This window comes from Chiloscyllium plagiosum, chromosome 10, assembly GCF_004010195.1.
Source record: "Chiloscyllium plagiosum isolate BGI_BamShark_2017 chromosome 10, ASM401019v2, whole genome shotgun sequence".
Classification (NCBI taxonomy): domain Eukaryota; kingdom Metazoa; phylum Chordata; class Chondrichthyes; order Orectolobiformes; family Hemiscylliidae; genus Chiloscyllium; species Chiloscyllium plagiosum.
Window position 1 is genome coordinate 79,411,261 of NC_057719.1, and position 12,935 is coordinate 79,424,195.

General features: G+C 44.7%; 2 protein-coding genes across 16 annotated transcripts in view; one reads left to right on the forward strand and one right to left on the reverse strand.

Moving 5' to 3' along the window:
- Window positions 1-12,935, forward strand: part of LOC122553810 (pleckstrin homology domain-containing family G member 3) — a 195,418-nt gene that overhangs the window by 166,756 nt on the left and 15,727 nt on the right. For all 15 annotated transcript variants that reach the window (XM_043698173.1, XM_043698160.1, XM_043698161.1 and 12 more), the window contains 5 exons: window positions 436-522; window positions 1,092-1,125; window positions 2,409-2,510; window positions 5,643-5,681; window positions 8,465-8,475. In XM_043698173.1, the coding sequence (XP_043554108.1) occupies window positions 436-522; window positions 1,092-1,125; window positions 2,409-2,510; window positions 5,643-5,681; window positions 8,465-8,475 (273 nt within the window). The remainder of the gene's footprint in view (window positions 1-435; window positions 523-1,091; window positions 1,126-2,408; window positions 2,511-5,642; window positions 5,682-8,464; window positions 8,476-12,935) is intronic.
- The window catches only part of srp14 (signal recognition particle 14), a 62,078-nt gene that overhangs the window by 10,248 nt on the left and 38,895 nt on the right, over window positions 1-12,935 (reverse strand). The window lies entirely within an intron of this gene.

Consider the following 12,935-nt stretch of genomic DNA (forward strand, 5'->3'; position numbering starts at 1 on the left):
CTGCGAATATCTGCCTCCAATCAGCTTTCGAAAGTTCTTGCCTAATGCCGTCAAAATTGGCCTTTCTCCAATTTAGAACTTCAACATTTAGATCTGGTCTATCCTTTTCCATCACTATTTTAAAACGAATAGAATTATGGTCACTGGCCCCAACGTGCTCCCCCTCTGACACCTCAGTCACCTGTCCTGCCTTATTTCCCAAGAGTAGGTCAAGTTTTGCACCTTCTCTAGCAGGTACATCCACATGCTGAATCAAAAAATTGTCTTGTACACACTTAAGAAATTCCTCTCCATCTAAACCTTTAACACTATGGCACTATAGTCGATGTTTTTTATCCACAAACGTATGAGTTAGGAGCACAGGCAGGCCACTCAGCCTTTTGAACCTGTCTTTCCATTCATTAAGTGACTGTATGACATTCTGGTCTCTCTCAGGCAAAGACAGTGGAAGAAAAGCGTCTCTGGACACACCACATCAAGAGGTTAATTCTAGAGAACTACCATGCCATTATTCCCCAGAAGGTGAGCTGCTCCTTGAATCAAAACAGGCTACTGGTAGTGTGGCACTGAATACCAGGTCCATCACAAACATTAGGTAACAGTATTTAATGCCATATCTATTATGCAATTTCTTTTTTGGCCACCTTACTTTGGGGCCTTGTATTTAAATCCCACCTAGACAGCTTCAGGATGGATGTTGGAAACTGAATGTTGGAGACAGTTGTGGATAAGGTTTCCCATGCATTAATAGGTTGCTTGGTCTCTACCTACTGTAGTCTAACCGATGTCAATTCAACCTATTTCAACCCAACCTACTCTAAGGCAATCTGCACTAATCCAACCTGACCCAGTCCAGACTGTGTGGGTGTGGGTTTCTCTCTCTTACGGTCTTTCTGGTACTGTGCCTTCAACCACTGATGTGCACATGACCTGGTATTGACTATTCTTGCTTAATAAGATGTAATAAGCAGTTGCCAGCTGTCCCCGGTCTGAGTTGTGTGATGCTGGTAGGATACTGTTTACTCCCTTGCCTCTGTGTTCATATATACCCCTTGGCTCAAAGTAACTTGACATTTATCATTTCCTTTCAGGCCAAGGAAGCCATCTTGGAAATGGATTCTTACTGTAAGTACGACATTCTCAGACTGACATGTTACTTTAAAGCTTTAAACATCTGGTTTGGAAGCCTATGTTTTCTTCACCTTATCAAAATGAAAGGTTGGGGAAAGTGGAAGCTGAATTGTGACATTTCAGGGGTGTACTTTTGAATATATCCTGGATGAATGCAGGATCCAATGCAAACTGAGATTTGGTGTCTAAACCCTACACTGTGGAAGCGGGCCATTTGGCCCATCAAGTCGACACACCGACGCTCTGAACAGTATCTCGCCAAGGCCCAATCCCACCCTATCCCTGTAGCCTTGCATTTTCCAATGGCTAAACCACCTAACCTACACATTTCTGGACACTATGAGCAATGTAGCATGGCCAATCCACCTAACCTGCCCATTTTTGGAATCTAGGAGGAAACCGGAGCACCTGGAGAAAACCTATGCGGACATGGGGAGAATGCGCAAACTCCAGACAGACCCCCAAGACTGGAATCAAACTGGGGAACCTGATGCTGTGCGGCAGCGGTTTTAACCACTGAGCCACCATGCCATCCCAGTAGAAAAAAAAAGTTTTTCTCAAAAGTACTCTCTAAGTGGCAGTTTCCAATGTAAAATTGTCCTAGATTAGGTTTGACGTGGCCTATTCAGGGTAGCACAAAGATACCTAACATGGGAATTAAGGCGATCAGCCTAGTGTCGTCAGAGAATTTGTATTGGGATTGGAACTGAGGCTAGTTGTTGGACCAGAGTAGAGGGAGATTTTGGTCAACATCTGACCTGGGTCTTGTGATACAAAGCTGAAAGTGTGCAACCTTCCCTTTTTGTTACTTTTCTGTAGGATCTAGTTAAAGTGTCGTCTTATTCTGAATACGAGGTGGGCCAATTCAAAACTAACCTGCATTTATGATATTTAAGTGAGTTAAATACTTATCCTAAGGAACTGCCTTCTAAGGTGGCCAGTGGAGGCAGATATCATATAACTTGCTTGAGTCATTAGAATTGATTTTCAATGGAATAAAGTATTTTGGGACGTCTTTTGAAATGCGATGGGTAGTCAAGGTAGGGCCTTTTCAAGGGAAAGGATCCGTGTCCAAGTCTATTTTAGATGAATTGATACAATTGTTCAATAACTTCATTATTAGGTGACAATCTGAATGGTAGGTGAGTTCAACAGACATTCTCTTTTTAAAAATTTTGTTATTCTTGTGTTCCTGAACATTGACAGTGTATTCCTCCTCAACATAAGCCCAGTGGCTGACAGGTAATTGATTGCTCTTCCTGCTGTGATCCTTCTAGATCCTTCCAAGTACCGGTACAGCCCGGAAAGATCCAAAAAATCTATGACTAGTCAACCGGTGGAGGAGCTTGTGAGCTACCGCAGGGGCCGCAGGCAGTCTGGTAAGACCTAGTATGGGGTCAGATGGGTAAGGGGCAAACATAGGGACCAGGAGAAACCCCTTCCCCCATCCACTCCAGCCACCTTAACCCACCCACATGTGACTGACTGGGGAGGGAGTGTGGTACAGGATGGTTATAGCACCGGAGAAGGCCATTCAGCCCACCCGATGCCAAGCGGTGATCTTTAAACCGATGTGGAGAATGCGGCAGGTTTGGCAGCATCCATGGAAAATAGACAGACTTAGCGTTTCAACTCTGTTGCCTTGGCTTATTCGCGGGTTCCCAGGCTGCCTGCTATCTTGGTGGCCTGGAGGGGGCCTTTGTTTCACATTCACACTGTGTGCGCGTGAGGTCATGATCCCCTCTTTCATCAAACGAAGAGGCTGCTCCTCGGTTTCTTGCTAAACTTCAGTCCCGTCTCCCCGATATTTTGGACACCTTTTGTGGACGGGAAGCATGTTGGAGGCTGGCCACCTTATCTCAGCCAGAAACTTCGACAAGTCCAAGCAGAATGCCTTTGCGATAGGGCCAGATCATTCAGCCCAATTCTACAGCTCGTTTCCATGGATACATTTGACACCCACGCCAGCCTTCCTGGAGAGGGAGCCTGTGTCATTCACTTGAGGCCCTGCACAAGAGGTGGGTCATCAGAGAAACAGGAGTGCGTTGTCCATATCTTTAATTCAATTTTTTGTTGAATTTTAATTTTGTTGAAGTTTATTGGATGCACTTTATTTCAGAAAGAGGAAGGCACTTTCTACATCTTAATTGATACTGACATCAATCATCAATTATCAAGAACTGCTGAGAGGAAAACCAAGTTGATTGATGTTTTTCATCTATAAGTGTATGAATTATGAGCAGGAATAGGCCAGTTGGCCCTTCGAACCTGCCATCCCATTCAATAAGATCATGGCTGATCTGATCTCCATGTTCCCGCCCACCCACAGTAACCTTTCACCCTTTGTTTTCTTCCTCTGCCTTAAAAAACAATTGAGGAAGCCAGTTCCAAAGACTCACCATCCTCTGAGGAAAAAAAGTTGTCATCACCTCTGTCCTAAAACTGGTGACCCCCTTAGAATCTAGAGCTGTTTTAAAAACTTGACAATTCAGGAGCGGCATTCCCTCGCTCAGTTTTAATTTCTCTGACACCACACTTGCAATTTAGTGACTTTCAGGATTTAGCCAGGCACAGGCAATTACAATGCCAGCCTGCTCTGTCCATAAGTGAAGAACAAAGAACAAAGAAAATTTACAGCCCTGGAACAGGCCCTTCGGCCGTCCAAGCCTGAGCCGATCCAAATGTACTGTCTAAACTGTTGGTCAATTCCTAAGCATCTGTATCCCTCTGCTCCCCACCTACTCATGCATCCGTCCAGAAGGGAAAAGTTGATGGGCAGAGAGATCTGGGAGTGCAGGTCCATTGTACCTTGAAGGTTGCACAGGTGGATAGAGTGGTCAAGAAGGTATATGGTATGCTTGCCTTCATTGGATGGGTTTTTGATATAAGAGCTGGCAAGTCATGTTAAAATTGTACAAGACATTGGTTCGGCCGCATTTAGAATACGGTGTACAGTTCTGGTCGCCACATTACCAAAAGGATGTGAACGCTTTGGAGAGGGTGCAGAGAAGGTTTACGAGGGTGTTGCCTGATATTGGAGGTGCTAGTTATGAAGAAAGGTTGAGTAGGTTAGGTTTATTTTCATTAGAAAAATGAACCTGATTGAGGTTTATAAAATCATGAAGGGTATAGACAGGGTGGATAGAGACAAGCTTTTTCCCAGGGTGAAGGAATCAATAACGAGAGGTCACGCTTTCAAGGTGAGAGGTGGAAAGTTGAAGGGGGATACACACGGCAAGTACACAGAGGGTGGTGGGCATTTGTAACGCCTTGTCTGCAGAGGTGGTAGAGGCAGGCACGGTAGATTCACTTAAGATTCGTTTCTAAATATAAATAGGTACTATCCCTCAGTACCCTCTCCACAAACTTTCCCACCACCAACATCAGGCTCACTGGTCTGTAGTTACCTGGAATATCCCAACTACCCTTCTTGTACAGGGGGACAACATGAGCAATCTTCCAGTCCTGCAGTACCTCACCTGTATTTAAGGATCCCACCAAGATATCTGTCAGGGCCCCAGCTATTTCCTCCCTCTCCTCCCTCAGCAACCTGGGATAGATCCCATCCGGTCCTGGGGATGTGTCCACACTAATAACCTGTGGCCTACCCAACACATCTTCCCTACTTATGTCAATGTGATCCAGACTAATTAAACTTCTATCTCCAATCTCAACATTCATCATGTTCCTCTCCTCTGTGAACACTGATGCAACGTAATCATTCAGAATCTCACCCATTCTCTCAGGTTCGACACACAGCCTTCCTTCATTATCCTTTAGTGGATCAATCCTTTCTCCAGTTACCCTGAGAAATATGTTTCTCTGAGAAACATTGTCAGTGCCACAGAAGCAGCAACACCACCCCATTTGCTTTACAGCTCCACTGACAAACCTTGAGTGGCTCAGCTGGGACACTGATAGACAGCATTGCAACTCCCTCTGCGCTCCCTCAACTCTGCCCACAATATGCAGATGCCACTTTGAGGTTCTGAAAGGAGCCACGTGCTGCAAACTTGACACGGCAACCACAGCCTGCATTTATGTAGCCCCCACCCCAAATATTCTGCTTTGCAGGAATGCTATCGGCAAGATCCCATGCCAAGTCCACGTGGGCTTGCTGAATGAATTTAGCTGCATCTCGCTGTGAAGAGAGAGCTGGAGGGGTCAAGGAAGGAACTTGAGGGTAATTTGAATCCACCAGTGGGTCAAAGAGGGTGGGAGACCTGAGTTGGAGGAGCACAGTTCTCAACAGGTTGTTGAGTTGGAAATGTTTTTACTTGAGTGTAAGACAGTAGCAAACTCACCATGCTGCAAAGGCCAGCAATTCTAAGGTGTACAAATTTGTCTATTAATGTGGCTCACTAGTGATTTGAACTGGAGTCTTCAGTGAAAGGAATGCAAGGCTGTTGAGCCATTCATTTTGTCTGGCAATAATCTGACAGGATACCTTTATCTCTTACTCATTTTTTTTTCTCTCTCGTTTATCCAATCCCGCCCCCCGACCCCAACAGAGCCGACGAAACAGATCCTGAAATCCTTGGTGCAGAGCGGTGAGTGAATTTACTCCCGGCAAAATAAATACCCGGTTTATGTGCCTTCTGACACTCCTCCTTCTGATTTCTCTTGCAAAGGTGTCACCTTGAGCAGTGGACTCGCTCCATGGATGCAGGCAGTATACCATCCAAGGGACAATCCTTCACCTTTGAGATCCCTCCCCACAATCCCTTCACTGCAGCCCCTGTGCACATTATGACTACTGAATATGAGCAACTCTATTCAACTGTGGGAGGCTTCACGATTAGAAATATCATCCTCCCCACCCAGCATAGGACCAGTAGAAGCAGGCCATTTGGCCCTTCCAACATCTTCCACCATTCAAAGAGATGACGGCTGCTCGGCCCATCGATTTCCAATCCCCACCCAACCTGCTTCCGTAACCATTACTTCTCATCACCAACAAAGGTCTACCGATGTTAATTTTGAAATTTTCAAAAAATTCCTTTTTTTGGGAAGGAGTTTTTCAGTTCTCCAATATCTTTAGCTTGAAGTGTGTCCTGACATCACTCTGAACAGTCTGGTTGTAATTTTAAGGTTAAGTTCCTTTAATTTGGACTTGGGAAATCATTTCTCCTCGACCAAGAGACTCAGATTCAAGTCCCACCTACTCCAGGGGTGCGTAATAACATCTCTCAATTGGTTGATTAGAAACAAAAAATAGGAAATAATCTCAAATCCAGTATTTGGGGATAATGAAGTTACTTCAGTTAGAACCTAGGTTTAAGTTGGACCCACCATTTTCATAAACTATGACAATTTATTTTTTTAAAATTTGGAATTAAGGGTCTAATAATGACCATGGAACAGTGGTTGATTTGTTGTTGAGAAGACTACCCTGTAAACATCAGAATCCCCTCTGTTAGATCACCCCTTCAGTTTACATACTCGAGGCAATGCAACTTCATCTACTCTCATACCCTTTTTAACCTCACTATTGTTCTAGCCAGTCTGTGTTTATATTCCCTTCAAATGTTACCAAAGGTACCATTCTTCCAGAGATGGTTTATTCCCTCTATGGAAAAATAGTTCCTTCAAGGTTAAAATTTTGAACAATGAACGCTGATGCCATGATCAATTTTGTAAATAACATTAGTGTTTGGCTCGGAGTAAAATTCTTCCCTTCCTCACATTCCCCACCTCTTCCTAAAGACACTGCTCCGTTACTTGGATGGTTCTTTCTGAGGCATCTCTGGTAACCCAGGCCTGAAATTGGCCACAGACTATTAGGCTATGGGGGGGTGGGGGGAGCACAGATGATCAGATGTGAGCCTCTGTGATATTTATCCATTATATTCATGGTTTCATAGTTACAGAAGCAGGAGTAGGCTATTTGGCCTGTTGAGCCTGCTCCACCATTCATTTAAGGTCATGGCTGATCTATCCATCGTCTCATCTCCTCCTACCTGCATTATTCCCGCAACCCTTAATTCCCCTACCATGCAAAAACCAATCCACCTATGTCTTGAATATATTTAATGAAGCTGTCTCTACTGCTTCCTTGGGCAGAGAATTCCATAGATTCACTACTCTCTGGGAAAAGCAGTTCCTCTTCATCTCTGTCCTAAATCTACTTCCCCTAACCTTGAGACCATAGGACGAGCTTATTGGTCTTTTAAGAAAGACTTTCTTTGATGTAACTGTCACTACCTAAGCACTGAAGTGTTTTGTAAATAATTAAATACTTCTGAAGTGGAGTCACTTGTAACAGAAGAAACACAGCAGCTAATTTACACAGAGTAAGCTCCTACAAACAGCAATGTGATAATGATCAGACAATCTACGTTACTGATGCATGATGTTAAATATCAGCCAGAGCATGAAGGGTAACCTCCCCCACTCTTCTTTAAAATATTTATTATATAAAATCTTTTTTGACAGGACAGATTTCAATATTTCATTAGCTTATCTAGAAAACTGTACATCTGACAGTGTGGCAGTTCCCAGCACAGTGTGAACTTCGGTCTTGTTCTCATTACTTGATCACACAAGCTTTGACCCAGAGGCGAGAGAGCTACCAGCCTTGAGGCTGAGCCTTCATCAGCCTCTGCCCACATTCTGACATGTTTTCCTCTTGCTGTATATTCATACATCCTCTCCTTGATGCTCGAGATGGCTGTATAATAGGCTGCACCAGATTCAGGGGATGTTGAAGTCAAAGTGTAAGGGGCTCAAAACCTCCTCCAGAAAAGCACCAGATCTGTCAAATATACTGTGTAAATATTTCATTGTTGAAGTTGCCAACGTTTGGATGAAGTTTCACATCGAAGGCCCAGTTGTCCCCTTGAGTGAATCTTGAAAAAAAAATTCCAGTGCACTTTTCCAAAGAAGGGATGTCCTTCATAATTCTTTATCCCTCAAACATCATAAAGATTCTGATGATTTAGCTATCTCATTGCCATTGGTGGGAGCTTGCTTGTTGCTAAACTACTTACATTTCAATAATGACAAACTTTTGAAAGGACCTCATTGCTTGGAAAGCACGTTGGGATGTCCTGAAGTCATATAAATGTTACCTTCTCAACAGTTAATCATCTTCCAACATGTCTTTGCTCCCAGAGGTTCCAGTCCCAGTGCTACTTGAGTACCCACTCTTTCTGCCGAATAAGCATTACTGCTAATTTGACAGTGATCACTCATTTCCTCATTGTCCAGCCTTCCCAATATGTGATATCTAATATTCTGTGTGTGTCTCTCTCTTTTCCCCCCCCCACCCCCCAACCCTTTCCCATACTGCTTTCTTCTGATGTGACGGCTCCCTCCTCCTTTAAATCTACAGTTTCGCTGAAGGTAAGACCATCACCCCTCCAATTGTATTGTAACGCTTGCTTTTGTTTATTAAACTGCATGTGTCCGTGCTAATGGGTAATTGCAATATTTTTCACTCCTACCCCTCATCAAAAAGGAGTTAGATTCTTAGCTCGACTCTGGCTTTTCAACCTCCCTCCAGAGTCCAGGCTTGGAACCTGGAGTACCTGGCAACCTGTTTGTCCAGCATAAATTACTGGCACACTCCTCAATCACACAGGCCCATCTGATGGTCATCATCAACAGCAATTAGCTTATGGTGGTCACGTTGCACTCGAGCCTTCTAACTTGGACGCAGTATGCTCAGTGGTAGCGCAGACCTGAGAGATCTGGTTGATGTTGGCCCAGGGTAAGGCTCAGTCAGAGCTTTTCAGACCCCTGACTTGCTGAGCCAAAGGAAGAGACAAAACAAAACTGCAGGTACTGCAATCCTGAGTAGACCAGCAGGAGGCTGGAAGAACACAGCAAACCAGGCGGCATCAGGAGATGGAGAAGTTGACGTTTCAGATATAACTAGGAGAAAGTGAGGACTGCAGATGCTGGGGATCAGAGCTTAAAAATGTGTTGCTGGAAAAGCGCAGCAGGTCAGGCAGCATCAAAGGAGAAGGAGAATCGACGTTTCGGGCGTAAGCCATGCTTTGATGCTGCCTGACCTGCTGCGCTTTTCCAGCAACACATTTTTAAGTTTCAGACATAACCCTTCTTCAGGAATGGAGGTGTGGGTAGGGGGAGTTGCCGATAGGGGTTGGGAGGGATAAGGGGAAGAGTTTTGGGTGGGGAGTGGGTCGGAATGGTGAGATAGTGATAGGTAAACACATATGGTAGGTATGACCTGGTTGGTCAATGGGAAGAATGAATCCAATTGGTAGCTGGAAGGAGGGGTCGGTAGGAGGAGGGGCTGGAGACGGAATTGAGGGATGGGTGGGAAGGTTATTTGAGTTCTCCAATTTCAATGTTGAGTCCTCCGGGTTGTAGGCTGCCCAGGCGGAAGATGAGGTGGTGTTCCTCAAACTTGTGGTCTGATTCATTGTGGCAATGGAGGAGGCCAAGGATGGACATGTCAGAGAGGGAGTGGGAAGGGAAAATGGGTGGTGATTGGGAGGTCAGGCTGGCCCTTTCGGGACGGGCTGAGATATTCTGAGAAACATTCCCTTAGTTTACATTTGGTCTCACAGATGCAGAGAAGCCTGAAGCATTCAGACTGATCCTGATTGTGCAAGGTGTTGGTATCACACCCTGCCTATTCGTAGAGGAACCAGGCTCTCCCAATTCTCACACATTTTAAACAACAGACTTGTGAATGGCTCACAGCTTGAGGCTTGGTCTGTATCTTGTTGCCAGGTAACAAAGTACACCAATGCCTCTGTGTCCCCACCCCCACAGACATTGGCTTGGCACTCACTCTAGAGGTTTCAGCCTATTATTTCCCCTTCTGTATCCACCTGGTGAAGCCGTTAATTTGATGCTGAATAATTGCTTGGTGTCTTTAAAAGAAGTTAAGAAGTTGAAGCCTTTCATCTTGCAGTCATTGGGACTAGGAATGCAAGACTTTGAGGGGGTGAAGGGAAGGGATGTTTTGTACAGCATGAGAAGAGGATGATAATTGGTTGGGTCACGGTTGGCGTGGAAATACTTTGGGAATTGCTAATTGCCAATCTTAATTCTCAGACCTGGCAGGTTCACTCTGATTGGCCGGGATGTTGCCATGGGAATGCAGCAGAGATTGACCCCTTTTGTTTTTCCCCCCCAATGAAAAAGGTGCAGAGTATGTGCTAACTAGTTTCACCGGAAATAAGAGTCCTGTGGACCATCATCTGTACCTTGCAGCTAATCTCTGCTGCACTCCTGACCAGTCAGAGTCTACCTGCCTACTCCGAGAACTGAGATTGACAGGAACTGTTTCTGCTACATTTACATGTTAACAGTGCCCCAGTCAGCAATCTCTTCTTCTCATGTCTTATAAATGTGCCATTTTTCTTGCATCCCAGTCCTGACGAGTGCAAGATTAAAAAGCGTGACTTCTCTCTTTTTTACAAATTGCACCATTCAATTGACAAAGTACATTGAAGGTCCCTTTAGGAAATCTAGTTATCAGGCCAAAGGCTGACCTGCCGCTGGAGAAAATTCAGCTGTTGTATGGACTCTGTGGGGTTGATCTGTACTCTCCTCAAGAGGAGTTAACATGGCGTCAAGGATTTTACTGCTTAACTTTGAGACAGAGCTCTGGTCCAGGTGATTAAAACATCTGCCGGTTACAAAGTGTATTAACTGTTGCTTGTGTGTTAATGGACCCACAAGAGAACTGAATAACAAGCCAAGCTGCTCACTTTATGTTTTGGATAGTCTCCCAGCAGGGGCTGCCATCCCAAAGTAATGCATTGAGCTGAGCATCACAGCTCAAGTCTCTTCAGAGATCAGATATAATAACGAGGGAAATAGGATGGCACGAATGCTCAGTGGTTAGCACTGCTGCCTCGCAGCACCGGGAGGCTGGGTTTAATACCACCCTCAGGCAACTGTGTAGAGTTGGCATGTTCTCCCTGTGTCTATATGGGTTTCCTCCCACAGTCCAAAAATGTGCAAGTTGGATGGATTGGCCATATTAAATTGCCCATAAGGATTTGTAGGTTTGGGGGATTAGCCATGAGGAATACAGGGTTACAGGGATAAAGTAGGGGGTTGGGTCTGGGTGGGATGCTCTTCAGAGGGTTGGCAAGGACTCAATAGGCCGAATGGTCTGCTTCCAAACTGCAGGGATTCTATGAAGTAGAGATGTAAAGCACGGAATGTGGGAAGATCCCAGAATAATGATGCTTATTAATTGCTTATGTCATCCTTGGGGCTGTGATATCTTGTATTTCTTCTTGCACATGTTCTTGGGATGTGAATGCTGGCAATAAGTGGATACAACTGAACAATTTGTTGAGCTGTTTCAAAGGGCAGTTGGCAATCAACAGCATTGGTATGGGACTGGAGTCACATTTAGATGAGACTGGGTAAGAGCAACATTGCGTTGCCCATTTCTGGTTACCCATGAAGTGGTGGTCGGTAGTTATTTATAAAAGGCCTTGGAAAATGTCAGGACACAAAGTTCATCAGCACCAGTGAATTATTTTGGAGGTATAAACATGGGTTTGACTTGGGAAATGACAGTTTGGGCAGAGCAAGACTTCACAAATGCGATGATGAGAAGACCAAACGTGAGGTTGGTCAGGCATAAGATAGTGGCACTTGAATGCATGACCTTCAGGCTCGAGGCAATAGTGCAGTCATTAAGCTGTGCCCTTCACACAGGGTGAGAGGACTTCAGTTGTCCAGCTTTGATTCTCAGTCTGGCGCATTTCCTAAAATGGAATTAAAGGTGATAGAAAAATATCAGGAAGCCCAAGTCAAACCGCAGGAGGACGCCAACAGACTGAGCAGACCAGGAATTCAACTTGGAAATGTGTGAGATAATGCATAGAACATTGAGCGTAGAACATTACAGCGCAGTACAAGCCCTTCAGCCCTCGACGTTGTGCTGACCTGTGGAACCAATCTGAAACCCATCTAACCAACACAATTCCATTCTTGTCCATTTAAATGCCCTTAAAGTTGGCAAGGCTACTACTATTGCAGGCAGTTTGTACCATGCCCCAACTACTGAGTAGAGAAACTAACTCTGACATCTGTCCTATATCAATCACCCCTCCATTTAAAGCTATGTCCTCTTGTGCTAGCCATTGCCATCCAAGGAAAAAGGCTCTCACTGTCCAACCTATCTAACCCTCTGATTATCTTATGTCTCAATTAAGTCACCTCTCAACCTCCTCTCTAACAAATACAGCCTCAAGTCTCTCAGCCTTTCCTCATAAGACCTTCCCTCCATCCCAGGCAACATCTTAGTAAATCTCCTCTGAACCCTTATCAAAGCTTCCACATCCTTCCTATAATCCCAGAATTGTATGCAATACTCCAAATGTGGCCGCACCAGAGTTTTGTACAGCTGCAGCATGATCTCATGGTTCCGAAACTCAATCCCTCGATTAAACAAAAGCTAACACACCGAATAGCTCCTTAACAACCCTGTTAACCTGGGTGGCAACTTTCAGGAATCTGTGTACCTGGACACCAAGATCTCTCTGCTCATGTACACTACCAAGAATCTTACCATTAGCCCAGTACTCTGCATTCCTGTTACTCCTTCCAAAGTGAATCACCTCACACTTTTCTGCATTAAACCCCATTTGCCACCTCTCAGCCCAGCTCTGCTGCTTATCTATGCCTCTCTCTAACCTACTACATCCTTTGTCACTATCCACAACTCTACTGACCTTAGTGTCATCCACAAATTTACTAATACCCATCCTTCCTGCCTTCATCCAGGTCATTTATAAAAATGACAAACAATAGTGGACCCAAAGCAGATCCTTGCGGTACCCCACTAGTAACTGAACTCCAGG